The sequence below is a fragment of the Egretta garzetta genome, unplaced genomic scaffold, assembly GCF_000687185.1.
Source record: "Egretta garzetta isolate BGI_Z169 unplaced genomic scaffold, ASM68718v1 scaffold27, whole genome shotgun sequence".
In the NCBI taxonomy this organism is placed as follows: Eukaryota; Metazoa; Chordata; class Aves; order Pelecaniformes; family Ardeidae; genus Egretta; species Egretta garzetta.
In genome coordinates, this window is record NW_009260400.1 from 1,999,326 (window position 1) to 2,014,128 (window position 14,803).

Genomic DNA, 14,803 nt, shown 5'->3' on the forward strand with positions numbered 1-14,803 from the left:
GGGGCGGGATGCGAGTGTGTTCTCGGCGGCCTGGGTTGCCGCCTGCGGCTCTCGGGCGGGGAGGAAGGCTCCGGCGGCGGCAGTCTGCCCGGTGATCGTTCCGAGGCGGCCCGGAAGCCTTCGGCTTTTGCGTTGTTTTCATTTCTTTTTCCCCGTCCGCTTCTGTAGCGTTGATCGTGACAGGTGGAGCTCAGAGGGAGGCGGAAAGTGGCTGGGGCTGGGCCTACACCAGCGCTTGGCTCCGTGGCCGCTTCAGAAGATCGGCGTTGTTGTGACTTGCCCAAAGAAAACAAGTGGCCTGTAAACAGTGAGCTATAGTAAATAATACCATGACTTAACCTTGCTGCAGACCACATGGAAGAAGTGCTTCTCGCTGCTGGCCTCCAGTTAAGAACACACTGCCCAGTGAATTGGACTTGCTTATTTTGAAACTAGAAATAGCAGCAGTTGGCTGTTCTGACAGATGCTATATTGTCAGAAATAGCCGCTTTGTGATAGTTCTCTAACTCGGAGTAGTACCGTGTTCTTGTGTACAATAAGGCTAGTGAGCAGTCATAGTTTAACTTCAGCAAACCACAAACAGTTTGGACTGTATTTACAACAGAAGTGAGATAATACTAAAAAACACAGCACTTAGTCTGTTGATATGTCATGAGCTTAGACTGTGTATTTCCAAATCTAACTTGTTGGAAGGAAGCATTGGCATGTCCTGAGTGGAACTTTGTTTTTAAGCAGGTAACAAAACAGGTATGACACCTGACGGGTCATTCTTAGCGCACACAACTTAAGTGTTTCCTGTTTCAAAGGTAACTACGTTGGTATTGACTAAAGTTGCAGGCAGGATGAGTCTGGGTGAGATGACTGTCCCATAAACAGGAAACAAACTTGGTTGGTAATAGACTTGTTTGTCCTTTCTAGACTTGTTATTGTCTTTTTTTCTGTCCTTATGCTTTTAAGTTTGCTGTTAACTGTTGATCCTCTTGGCCTGGTGTATCCAAACCAAACTCATAGCAAACTTGCTGTCTACCTGTCTCTCCTCTTTAGAGAAGAGTTTATCCTGATCCTGTTTATCCTTCTAGCATAGTGCTCCTAGATATTTAGTTCATTTTTAACTGATGCCAAAATGGCTACTGTTGGTGTTTCATTGAATAAGCAAAAGAGAAACTGTGCAAATACAACTTAGGAAAAGTGGACAGTGAAGACTTCTGATCATGTGATGGTCCATTGTTAAATAGTGTCAGAAATTCTTATTGCCAAGAATCATGGCTGAGGACATCACTACTTTAGCCAGACTTCTCTTTTTTTGTTTGTTTGTTCCATAACTGTCCCTACTATTATGAATACTGCAGTTCTCCTTGTCAAATAACATTTAACTGTTCTAAAACACTTTTTGGATGGGAAGACAGCACAAAGCCTTTGAGAATGGATCCCTAAATTTCCTTCACTTCCCTCCAACAGTGTTTGACTGAAGGGAAAGTGGGAAGTGAGAGTTTCTTGGGGTTTTTTTTGTAAACAATCCTGAGATGTGAAAATGCCTGAAAGTGTCATGACTGATGTATTTGAGGTAGGTTCTAAACCTGAAACTTAACTGGCTGTAGTGTATGGGCACAAATGTATGTGCTTAGTTCAGCTGCTCTGTAAACTAAGGTTACCTTGTCTAATCAGCATTGTGGCTTCCAGTTGACTGGAATTGTGAGCAGTTTTCCAGCATGTGGAATGTTCAGGTGGCTTTTCTATGAGTGAACACCTGAATTTGAACTGGTCAAATTGATCAGTAGCTGATTTTACTGTTAATGTGACTTACACCGTAAGGTTTTTCTCTCTGTAGATTTCAAAATGATAGATATCCTGAAATCTAGTTTAACTATGGTATGATTTGAAAGCCCCTTCCCCCCTTGGAGCACTTCTCTTGTGGGGTTTCTGAGGGGTGTGCTGCTTTGCCATATGTTCTCTTTGTGCAAAGCTTTCAGAAGTGGATAATAGACCGCATTCTGAAGAACAGTGGCACTTTTAGCATGTTTTACATGGTGTTTTTTGACAAGAGTTTAGAACCTAATCAGCAAACACATTGCTGTTTTTGTCACTCAAGCTTTTTATCTTCCGTATGCAGTACACATGGCCTAAAATCTTTACAGCCCTTGAAACCCAGTGGGAGTAGTTACTTACCTCTGCAAGATACTAAAAAAATCCAAAGTTCAGCTTAAAGTAATTGTAAAATCCCTTTCTTTGTAAGGCTCTTTCCAAATTTGTGGAAGACTTCAGGTTTGTCATCTTCAACAGCAAGGCTTAGTTATTCCTAGTGATCTGCTTCAGGTTAGTAGAGAGTGGTTTTGTCAAACTGGACTGCTGGTTGCATATTGGACCTCTCTATTTTGTGATTATTTTTTTTTGATCTTGCCTAAAATTTTATAATAATTAATAACCCAACAGAGCTCTGTCATTGAAATGAATCTACTGAAATAGGTGCCAAATGCTTTGCTCGTGGCCTGTTGATTTGCTCAGAAAGTGGTGAGGCTAAGTAATAATTGTGGATTTCGGTAAATATTTTCTACCTTCTAAAAATCAGCTGTGTTACACAATACAAAATTATAATCTTTTAAGAGCTCCTGGGTCCTGTGTCTGATAGCTTAATCCATTACTGTATCCTAGGAACTGAAGTTGAAAGTAGCTAATTTTGACAGCAAATTTAAGGATTTTTAGTAAACTCTTTCTGTCTGAGGCCTGAATTTTCTGAACCTGAGAAGATGGTAGGTTTGCCCCATGGTCTGAAGCTTTTGCTTCTTGAATTGTTGAGGCTGGTGTAGGGAGAAGCATTCACACTAAGAATATATGCATCTAAAAATAAAGTCTGCTTTGCATAGCATTCATGCCTTTCTTAATCGGTGCTGTAGAAATTGAATTTTAGCTTTGCATTGAATGACCAGAGAAATACCTGTGCACTTCTGCTTTCCAGGTAGTGTTCCCTTAATTACTCTGATTTTTATATATGACTGTAAGTTAGCTTGCACCATTTGAAACTCTGAAATGCTGTTAGTCTTGTGCTTGTGAGAGCTGTCAGGTTTTTTCTGTGTATGTGGACACATACTGTGCAAACTGTATATTTAGAACATAAATAGGAAGCTGCTTCCTTCAGCTATTGTGTTCTGTCCTTGAGTTGCGGTGTCTGCTCAGGCTCTTACTCTGCTTCCTTGAAAGGGAAAATCCCATTTTGACTCCAACTTGGGCTCCCCGGTGGCACTGCCAGATTTTAGTTAGAAAGTGGCAAAGCTTGTTGCGCTTCCATGCAATTAGAGCGTGTCCAGATGATAGTCTCTGCTTTAACTGGCAGAAAATGGTGATGCAAATACAGGGGTAGGATGGTCAGTGTCAGTGCTCAGCAGGGTGTTGTGTGGCAGCAGAGAGGATCAGATTTACCACTAAGCCCAACTCAGGAGTTCTAGTATCCAAAAGCTTGATTTCTGGGTGGAGTAGGTGTGATTGCTCTACTCTTTGTATTTGTCTGAGGAACAATACCCAGAGAAATGTGGGTCTTTTTCCTCCTAGGGGCCTGAAAGGCAAACTCTGAAACTTCAGACAGAGTTGGAGTTTTGGTTTGTATCCTGTTCTTGAGTCATGAGTTCAACCAGCCCTTGCATTCTTCAGGCTGGTTGCTGAAATCTGGTGCTCTGCTAGGGACTGAATGCCCCTTGCTAGCTGCTCGTGGTGGTTTTTGGAGGTGTAAGTACTGTGGTGTGGTGGTCTGTCTGCTTGATTGTTAACAAATGTTTTTCAGAAGATTTATGTCAGTCCTGTATGTTATACCTGGCCAGTAAGGTCTTGAAAAGTGTGTACTTGCCCTGCCCAGTGACATTTTCTGGATTATTCCAAAAGAGGAAGAGTTATTTAAAAAAAAAAACAAACTAAACAACAATTGGTTACTGTGCTACTGAGAAGTCTTAATAACTTTTGTGCATATCCCCCTTCCTACGGAGCTGTTTCACAGTGAGTGAGCTTTTAAACCTGTAAATAAAGGTAATGAATTATAGCTTGTCAGATGTACAAAAAAGAAAAATTGGAAGTTTTCTGTAATTCTTCTTGCTGCAGTTTTAAACATTCTCTGAAATTCTTTCATAGCACAATTGCCTTGTCACTGAAGAATGTTTTCAGTATTACTGCTTGAAAATTTCTTTTTCACGAGAAGTAAGGGAGGGGTTTTTGTGTGTAAGATCTTGTATAGCTTCTGGGAGTACACTGGGTTTTCTGTGGCGTAATGAAAGTCTGGAAGTTGTTTGATGATTTGACTTTTCTTACAAATAGTTTACCCACGTTTTTATTTAATGTAACAAACTTTTCCCAAAGAGCAGAATGACCTGCATCCCCTGTGATAGAATTTGGTGCTCCTGATGCTTTTGGTGTCTCTGGAGGAGGAGGAGGAGAGTAAGATTTCCCCTAGATGTCCCATGTAAAACTCGTTAGTCCTTCCAGGAGGCATCTTGCTGTCTCTTCTGCTGAGGTTATCGCCCGTATGGATTCTTTCCTGCATGGTGGGAGAAAATGTTTTAAAGTGTAGGCAGATGTGAAATAAGCTGTAGAGCTAAGTGTAAGCGAGTGAAAACCTTTATATAAAGGGAGAGGGGGAAAGATTTTTTTAGTTCTACCCAGCATAGCCTTTTCGGCTTGCTGTCTTACTGTTCCTGTTTAATTCCTGCAGAAGGATGGCCAGCATGTCAACCCATGCTGCTGCAGGGGTTGTTTTCTGAACTGATTTGCCCTAAGCGTTACGTGTGCCAAGTTAACACATCACCTGTGTGATCCATCTCAATGATGAGGCAGAAATCTTGTACTGGTGGTTTTGGCCCTACAGCCAAGACAGTAAAGCCAATAGTTTTTATTCTGAAAAAGGCATCTTTGGACTCCTGGCATGAAGCCTAGTGACCTTTGTATTTTGATCAAGTAGAGCTTCAAAACAGTGACTCTCCAGCTTGATTCCGCCTCTGATAAATTACAGTGCTGCTTCTCAGAGCAGCTTACGGCTTCCTTTGAGACTCCTCAGGCTGTCGGTTATGCAGGGCTTGCTTTGGGATGCAATTTTATCACATTGGCAATCTGTAATTTAACAGATGAGATGTCAAGTGCCAAGTTTTGTATTGTCATAGAAATTTATTAAGCTGGCAAGCTCTGCTGTTGTAGCTCACTGGAAAACTGTTTTGGTATAAGCCAAATGTTAGGGGTAGTTTATTGCAGATATTTGTGTGTTGCTCACTCACAATTGCTTGTTTTGGTGTGTACCTTTGAGTGCAATACTACTTTGATGGTAGCGAGGCAAAATATTGCGAAGATGGTTAAAAAGCACATTTTTTTGGTATAAACTCAATTGATACTTTGAATGATTGTGACCTGTTTGTTGCTGTGTGGCGTCTAATTCATTATGCATCTTGTTTTCTTCTTTCTCACAGTGCTGAAAGGATAGTCATTCTTCTGACTGAGCTGTTTGCTAGCTCTTTCAGACTGGCAAAATGCAGAAATGAATAAATGTGGTCGGGTAGTGTGAAAACAGCTAAGCTTGTGTTTTGAAAACTTAATTGTGCTTCTTCCTTGTGGACAGTTATGTCAAATGGTTTATATAAGTTAAACATGTCTGTATTACCAATGTCTTGGTATTTGTTAAACTTTTTCTTGTTTGGCCAGCTAACTTGTAAGCAAAAATATAAAAAAAATCTCTGAGGCATAATGCCTAATTCTTCTAGGATTTAACTTTCTACCCTGTAGTATTCTGGTGGAAGTAGAAAATACAGAGAAACCAACTGATAACTGCTTTTAACACTATACAAACAGCTTAAAGATTTTTTTTTTTAAATTAAAAACAACCATAACCTAAAAACCTTACTTTAAATTGACTGGTTCCATGGAAAGATAATAGCAGTGCCTAGAACATAGCTGTGAAGTTGCTACAGAACTTAAATCTAATGCAATATTGTCTTTCAGGTGCCATGTTTCAGAACAGAGGAAGACAACTGAGAAAGAAGAGCTGAAGGAAGTAACACAGAACAAGATACAGGCTAATTGGGGGAAAAAAAATTAACCTGTCTCTGAGGTGACTAAAGGGGAATAATGGTGATTTTGCGCCGGGCTCGGCCGCCTGCTTCCGCCCCAACCAGCAATGAATCTTGACTCGCTCTCGCTGGCCTTGTCTCAAATCAGCTACCTGGTGGACAATTTAACTAAGAAAAACTACCGAGCCAGCCAGCAGGAAATACAGCATGTAAGTAAACTGAGGATGCGACAAAAGACATTTTGGAAAGAAAAAATGGGAGCGTCAAATGGATTTTCTCTTCCCCTTTTAGTTGTACTCCGCAGTGCTGTGGTGTGCACTACCGTGTACTGTTCTCTGCAGCGTTGAGAATCCGAGCTTGCATCTCTGATATTCTGCTTCATTTCAACTATTAGGTCATGGAATACGGCAGCTCAGAGCTGAGACCAGTATTAACTTTGTAGTTAAATATTGGGATTAACTACTCCTCTTGGAGCGTGGCATACAAAGCTTTCCTTCTGGTTAATCTTTCAACCTTTGGATGTTCCATAGGTCATTGTTGGTTAGGAGAGGGAGGAGAACATACACGCTTACTGTTCAGAGTTGTTGGACTGAAAGCATGAGTACATGGTTACTTAAATCTGAATGCTTACCTTGGATGGAAATTGTTCTTTGCTCCTCTTTCGATGAAGTATGGCTTGGTGGTGAAGCCAAGCTGACGTTCTTGGCCCTGGGTTTTCAGAAGGCAGGTGGAGTAACTGTAGCTTGAAACCCAAATATCTAAGATCCAGGCAAAAATTCTGGTTTAACTGACCCCTTTAAAAATAGCTCTGGCTAGCAGGATGGACTGCATTATCTGCAGAGGAGTGCTTAGGAGGAAGTGAATGTTACCGAGCCAGTTTTAGAAACTGGTTTAGTTCAGTTCCCAGCAGACAGCTGGGCCAGTTAACTTTTTTCTTACACTAGTGCAATCCTGCAGTGATATGAATCAGATTAGGAGGCCAGAGGGCTTAAGCACAGTGAGTTTCCAGTAACAGCTGACATCTTTACTTATTTTGAGGTGAGAGGGGGTGATTTCAGCAGTATTCACTGCTTAAAATGATCTTGTAACCCATGGAGATGGAATAAATCTCATGTAACATTTGCAAGGTTCCCATGTTTGTGCAAGTTCAGTACTTGCAGGGGGATCACCTGAGATCGTGCTGTCCTTTCGATCAGCATTGCTTTCAACAGACTATTTTTGCAGTGAGGTGTGACTGAGGCATGACTTGCAGATCTGTCGTGAACACTTAAGTAAGGGATAATAAAGGTTTCTTTGACGGTTGATCTGCCATTCAGTTGAAATATAGATCTCTGAAACGGGGACAGATTGTTCCTTATCTTTCACAGCAGGCCTCTTAGACTCACTGAGAGACTGGAAACCGGTCTGTGGAAATAACAGCTTTGTGTATGTTTGCTTATAAGACAGATGTAGGATTTCAAGACTAAATTCCTAAAATGTCCGTGTTCCCTTGGCTTTGTTTTTTAACTTCCTGGTATTACTTTATTTTTGTGGTTGCTAGTACAATTTTTCCTTACATAGTTGAGATTATATGTGCGTGCCCTAACTCTCCTTTGTCTCACAGTGTGCTGCTTGGTGTAAATTTTTGGCATAATGCACTCAACTTTACAAAGCTTATATCTAAGCATACAGAATATGTGGAAAACAATACTTGGAGTTGTTCTTGTCACAACTGACCAAAATGACATTTACATTTAAGTCTATCACTCACACATAACAGTGGCAAAGATTGAAGAACCAATTTCTGCTTAAACATGCTTCAGTAGTCATTTAACATAGGTTATGCTTTAAGACTGCTTTAAAAAATAGAATGTATGTTAAAAAACCCTTTTATGCTTTTGTCAGACAAATTCTAAAGAATGGCTTCCTCTGAAATGAGTTTTTGTTGTCTCCTTTTCCTGAATTAGTGGTAAAGAAAGCCTGGTTGGAGAGGAGGGAAGGGCTTTGCGGACAGATTCATCTAGGGAAGCAAAGCTTTCTGGATCTAGAAAAGCTGTGTTAGTTTTGATCTATCCCTGTGTTTGCCTAAACAAAATGCAGCTTGTTACTGTATGATAAATCCAAATATGGGTGGGTCAGACTTTATCCTGAATCACAGACTGGTTGGGGTTGGAAGGGACCTCTGGGAAGTGTTCTCATCTGACCTCCTGCTCAAACTGAGTCACCTAGAGCTGGTTACTCAGGAACACATCCAGACAGCTTTTGAGTATCTCCATGGATGGAGACTCCACAACCTCTGGGCATTCTGTGCCAGTGTTTGGTCACCCTCCTGGTAAAAAAAAAAGTCAATCTTTACAGATTATTTTATGATTGGGTACACTGTCTTCTAAAAGAGTATCAAGGCTGCCAATGTGAAGGTTTCTTTCAGCTCTTCTTACAGGACAACTACCAATTCTCATTCTGTATTTCCTGGAAAAGCTTTTATGTGAATGTAGTTAGACTTGCAAGCTGCTGCACTGAACTTCTAGCATTCTCTTTCCCTCCTCCCCATATGTTAAACTTTCAGATTATTAACCTTGTGAAGTTACTTTTATGCAAGGAAGCAATTGAATTCTGATGCAGAGAGGTTGTGTTGATGGCTTTATTATGTATGTTTTTTTTCTGTATCCATCTGCTTTGATGAATTCATCTTGGTCATGGCACTGGATAGCTCCCTAGGAGTTTGATCCAGCTTCGTGCCAGTCTTGTTACCACATCTAACTCTACATATTTAATTAGGATTGCCTAAACGAATTGCCTGTTTTCTGAAGCCTGAGCTAACTAGTTGAACTTGCTGTCAGTTCAGTTTTGCTGCCTTTTGCACCAATCTGACTTCTTGCTACCTAATCACGGGGGATGGCTGCCTTTGAAGACAGCACTGTCAATGTAACTGAGATGGGCTATTTACTCCAGACTGACATCTCACCATCATGTATGTTCTAGCCCCTGGTGAAGAAGCAGAGCTATGTCTGACTTGGATGTTTCTTTCCAGCAGAGCAGAACTTGGCAGCCACTGGAATGAGCAGGCTGTGAGGGAAAGGGAAGCATAGCATCAGATAAAGGTAGAAGAATTGAGATGGGAACAATCAGAAACAGCAGAGCCGAAGTGGACACAGCCTAAAGCAATGCTGTTTGTTTGTTTGAGCAAAGAAGCTACTGTCAAACGAGAACATTTATGACGGGGTGAAGCAGTGGGCTTGGTGGAGGCAGTCAGAGCATAGGCAGAACTGCTGGTTTGGACTGGCACATGTGTCTGTCCTGCAGCAAGAAAGGGGGAAACAATGGCCAACATTTTGCCAGTAGATGAAGGTTGGATTCAATGTTAGCTGCTACTATTTGGACAAAAGCAGCAAGCTACTGGTGATTAAGTGACTTCAAATTTCTACTTCAAATCTCTGCCAGTATGAATTTTATTAAAAACAAGGAATGCTGTCCCGTTAGATTAGGTTTGAAGAAATGAATACATGCTGAAACAACCTGAAGATACTTCAAACAACAGGCTGATGAGCTGGTCCATAGCCAGGAGTTAAACTGAAGGCAAATGATGGGGGATGCTAACAAAAATGTAATAGTGTTGTTGAGATTTAGTAATGAGTGATAGGTGTTACAAATTAACAAATGCAGATCCCCTATTTACAACTGAGGTATAGAGTTGAGTTGAATGAGCTCTAATGACAGGGGAAAGACTTGGTAAAAGGTCTCAGCTGCAGGTGTTCAATGTGTGGTATTTGATTTTAAAGCTTGCTAATGAGCAAGTTGGAGAAGAACCTTTTTCTTTAGATGGCAGGAAACACTTCCTGCATAGTATTTCCTTATGTCTTAAAAGATTGTGGACTCATGGCGGCCGAGTCGGTCATGACCAGGAGATGTCGTAGAAGCTGCCTGCGAGATCAGTGAGGATGCTGTGTGGTGGCTTATCCCTGGGATAAATTCCTGCTACATAGGCATGGCACAGAGGTGCATGCTGTACTCCTGTGGAGTTAGGCACTGTGGGAAGGAATGGGGAAAAGTAAGGCCGTGACACTGGATACTGGGCTGTTTTGGTGGCAGAGAAGCTTGAAATCGTCCTCTTAGGTGACTTAAAAAAACCCCTTTTACTTAGCTTTTTAAGAATACTACCCATGAAATGCTTCTGTGTCAATGACTTCTATCTAGATTCTTTATTTCTTAGTTTATACTTTTCATTTACAAATAGGGTTAATGAGTTGGTTTCTAGGTTACTGATGAAAAAGGAATTGTTCTTAGCAGTTTTGTTAAAACTGTAGATGACTTAACTATTGGAAGTAGTGCTGCATCCACAGTACTAGACCCGGATCTTGCTCTGTTATGACTGTTTGCAACTAAGTTGTTTTTTGGATTTTTTTCTCCAGATTGTGAATAGGCACGGTCCCGAGGCAGACAGGCATTTACTACGCTGTCTATTCTCGCACGTGGATTTCAGTGGCGATGGTAAAAGCAGTGGCAAAGATTTCCATCAGGTAAAGTTTGCACTGGGGCATCTGCTTGTTAGTTTTGATTGTTACAAATCTGCAATAGGATTTGATCCATTTTAAGCACAAATAGAATCATAGAATCATTTGGGTTGGAAAAGACCTTTAAGCTCCCCAAGCCCAACCATTCCCCTAACCCTGCCATCCCACCACTAAACCCTGGCCCTAAGCACCTAGTCTGCCCAGCTTTTAAATCCCCCCAGGGATGGGGACTTGACTCCTTCCCTGGGCAGCCCCTTCCAGTGCTTGACAGCCCTTGTGGGGAAGGGATTTTTCCCCATGTCCAACCTAAACCTGCCCTGGCGCAACTTAAGGTTGTCCTCTATTGTCCTATTGCTTGTTACTTGGGAGAAGAGATGAACCCCACCTGGCTACACCATCCTGTCACGCAGTTGTAGGGAGCGATAAGGTCTCCCTTCAGTCTTCTTTTTTCCAGGCTAAACTGGAACAGGCCACAGACTTTTTAGCTCATAAACAGGAATCAATATATTTGTAGATTGTCTATTGCAATGTGTGAGGATGCTTACAGAAAATGAAACATTGCATACATGGTGGAGAATGTTTGATCACTTTCTCAGTCTTAAAAACCAAACTTGAATGAAATGAAACTAATTAATGTTAATGAAAATTTGGGCACTTACAGGACTTAAGCACCTTATCTTAGTTTAGTTCTACTGCACACAGTGAATAGAAGTTTTGTCTTGACCTGTTGCAAAACAACGAGTGTTCATGTTATCTTGTTCTCTTCAGACTCAATTTCTGATCCAGGAGTGTGCGTCGCTGATTACAAAACCAAACTTTATCTCGACGCTGTCCTACGCCATTGACAATCCGTTGCACTATCAGAAGGTTTGTATGCTTCTTGAAGGGGATCCCCATTGTGTTTTTCCCATTGGGTTTTTTTTTTACAGCTAAGATTGGTTGTACTGAAGTCTTCAAAAATTGAGCTTGCCCAGAAGTTGTGGGTTTTTGTTAAACTGAGCAAGTTATTCAATCACTCAGAATGACTGCAAGCTAGTTTTAAAGCTTAATCTAATGTTAGTACTTTATGGTTTGTTTGTGGCAGCCAGAACCAAAATAAATCATCAGTGCTCCTGTTTCTTTCAATATGAAAGCCATAATGGGGGTTTATTAGTGAAAGAGTGGGATATGTGGAAGAAACTTTTAGTCTAGATGTACTCAAAAATAATTCCAAAGATGCTTTGTTTAGCTGTATATGCTTTGTGTTAACCTACAGCAGAATAGTTACTAATATTCCACGCCTGCAATTCTAGATAGCCTGCCATATTAGGAATGAGACTAATCCTATAACAGCTTACATTTAACTCTTCTTACCTGTTTCAGAGTCTAAAGCCTTCACCCCATTTATTTGCCCAATTGAGTAAAGTCATCAAATTAAGTAAAGTTCAAGAGGTATGTGAACAGTTATTTTAAAAATATTGTAATGGTTTTTGACTAAGCTTGTTAGAAAGGATGATGTCCCCTTACGGTGATGCTTGTCTTGTTTGTAGGTGATTTTTGGTCTCGCTTTACTGAACTCTTTCAGCTCGGATCTACGAGGTTTTGGTAAGTGAAGCTTCCAAAATACTGCAGCAGGGATGCCTTGTTTTCTTTTAAGGCAGTGGGCTTTCTAGATGGACAGATGTGTGTCTGCATGACCCAAGTAATGCAAGACCTTGCAATGAGTAGCACTGTTGAAGTCTTAACACTGTTTTGAGAGGGGCAATAGGTAGCACAGTCATCTTGTTTTATGTGAAGTTGGAGGTCCCTTCCATGAATGACTTGCTAGATAATTAATCAAATTGAGATACTGTGATATCTTACCTTTTAGTTGTTCATTAGTATTTGATTTCTGAGGTATGGATTATGAGACTTGTATTTAAATCTGAACCGTTGTGGCTTGTGTTAAATAAACTCAGATCAAGAGAATGGTACCTAGCTAAACAGAGTCTTCATATTAAAAAGAAATTTCAGGGTTTGACTCTTAACATCTTTGTTTTTCAAAAGCTGCCCAGTTTATCAAACAGAAACTCCCGGATCTCTTGCGCTCCTACATTGACGCGGACGTCAGTGGAAATCAAGAAGGTGGCTTCCAAGATATTGCAATAGAGGTCCTGCACCTTCTCCTCTCCCATCTCCTTTTTGGGCAGAAGGGAGCCTTTGGGGTAGGACAGGAACAGATTGACGCTTTCCTCAAAACATTACGTAGAGGTAAGTGTGGTGGTGTTCTGGAAGCATGACTAAATGCGAACTTTGAAATAGATTTTCATAATTTACTGTCAGCGCAGACTGCTGCTGAAATGGCGGGGAGCTTGGTGAGGTAGAACTAAGTACATGTTCACAACTCTAAACTGACAGAAAAATCCTACTGTTCTGGCATCAGGCCATAAGGTACTCTTTTTCTTTCAAAGAGCAGTAATGTTTGGGTTTTTTTTGAAAAGTTGTGATAAATAAGCATTAAGTAGGGGGTATTCAAGTCTGTGTTTGCTTGCTTGTGTGGGATGGTATTTGTGGATTTACCTAAAGCAACTTGGTGCGCTGTAGTTGAAAAACATGAACTTGTGTAAGAGACATACATTACCATTTCAGATAGGTGGATTTTAAGCACTGGGTTGTTTGTATTGGGTGCAGATCTATGAGGAAACATCAAAACTCTAGTTCATTTCCTGGAAGCTGCCATGGTCCCTGTATGATGGCAGGGGATGTTATCAATAGGCTGTAAACTGGGAGTCTCTTCTGAAACAACAGCGTTTGCTGTAAACCCATCAGAATAAGGAGGATTTAGACTGGAAGCTAACTGAATTTAACTTAACCCACTCCTTGGTTCTGCACAGGCCTAGAGGAAGGCACCCATTATACAAGAGCAAAATACTTGTTCTTTTTGTTTAAGGGTAACTTCTTAGTTCATACTTTATTAAAGATAAGTGTGTTAGCTTCTGCAGTTCCCCTTGCTTGGCTTTGGGAAATGGGGAACTCTTCTCTGAATGGCCCCAAAGGGTATGGAGGCATCATCTTAAAGATAATGCTGTCTCAGGAAGGCCCACCCAGAAGGTGTCTTTGCTGCTTTCCGCTGTGAGCAAAACTCCCACCTGTGCACCTGATCCTCTCATTACTGTCTCTCTCTTCCACTTTGCTTCCCTGGAAGGAGGTAGGGAATATTCTCTCCTTCCGTGCCCAAGTGCCTGGTTTAGATTTGCTGGAGTTCTTAGACTCAAAAGCAGCTCCTTTGTTTCCTAATACTTCCTGATTTAGAGGAGAGGCTTTTGCTCTACTGCTGTATTGTTTCCTGTTCTGTGCTTTTTTTGGACGACAATTTAGTTCTTAAACTTACCACCAACACAGCTGTGAGCCCTTTGGGCAGCTGCAGCAAACCTGTATGAACCTACTTTATTCTACATTCTTGTTCTCTAGGAATACCCAAGTGCCAGTAGAGAACTGGGAGGTGGGATGGAGGAACACTGCAATGAGTGCCCTCTTGATTTCAGCAGCAGCAGGGAAACTAGCACAGCAGTTGGGTTATTTTGAATAGTCACTTGTATGCAACTTGTGTTCTGTGTTCAACACTTTTTTGTTACTCTTGCCTTCAGATTTTCCCCAAGAGCGTTGCCCTGTGGTGCTTGCACCACTTCTATACCCTGAAAAACGGGACATTCTAATGGACAGGATCCTGCCTGATTCTGGAGGGATAGCCAAAACCATGATGGAGAGTTCTCTGGCAGATTTCATGCAAGAAGTTGGCTATGGCTTTTGTACAAGGTTTGTAAGAAAATGGAATTTTCAAACATCTTGGGTGGCGATGGTTTTCTTTCTTGTTTCTTGAGGCGAAAGGTGAACACTTAAAGTACTAAAATAACTAGAACCTCATTAAGTATTACGAGGTCATTTGGTTTGATTTGTTCTATATTCTGCTTTCTTCTAAGGTATAGCATGTCTGTTGCAGTTGTGTAGGATTTTGCGATGGTAGGAAGTGCTAGGTAAAAGTATGCAAATTCCTTGTGAAGGTTCTATGAGAATTTGACCATCACCCTTTTTTTATGTAAAACCAAAGTGGCGAGGTAGGCATAAATTCCAACTAAATGCTACTGCATCTGTGGAAGAACTTTGCTTTTGTGACAGACTCCTGTTACCTCACCATCCACATGAAATAGATTACAGAAGAACCGAAGGTAATAGTCTCACTTTGAGAGAGTTGAGGAGCAGCTTTGTATAGGGGTTTGATCAGTATGGTATATTGTATAATTGAGATTATTTGTAGCTGTAGAA

The 14,803-nt window shown here is 41.1% G+C and overlaps 1 protein-coding gene across 1 annotated transcript in view; it reads left to right on the forward strand.

Moving 5' to 3' along the window:
- The first annotated feature begins 8 nt into the window (after window positions 1-8).
- CNOT1 (CCR4-NOT transcription complex subunit 1) overlaps window positions 9-14,803 on the forward strand; it is a 58,635-nt gene continuing 43,840 nt past the window's right edge. The window contains 8 exon segments of the mRNA XM_035898867.1: window positions 9-307; window positions 5,965-6,241; window positions 10,421-10,528; window positions 11,291-11,389; window positions 11,885-11,953; window positions 12,052-12,106; window positions 12,548-12,751; window positions 14,128-14,296. Of these exon segments, the coding sequence (XP_035754760.1) occupies window positions 6,140-6,241; window positions 10,421-10,528; window positions 11,291-11,389; window positions 11,885-11,953; window positions 12,052-12,106; window positions 12,548-12,751; window positions 14,128-14,296 (806 nt within the window). The 5' untranslated portion in view covers window positions 9-307; window positions 5,965-6,139.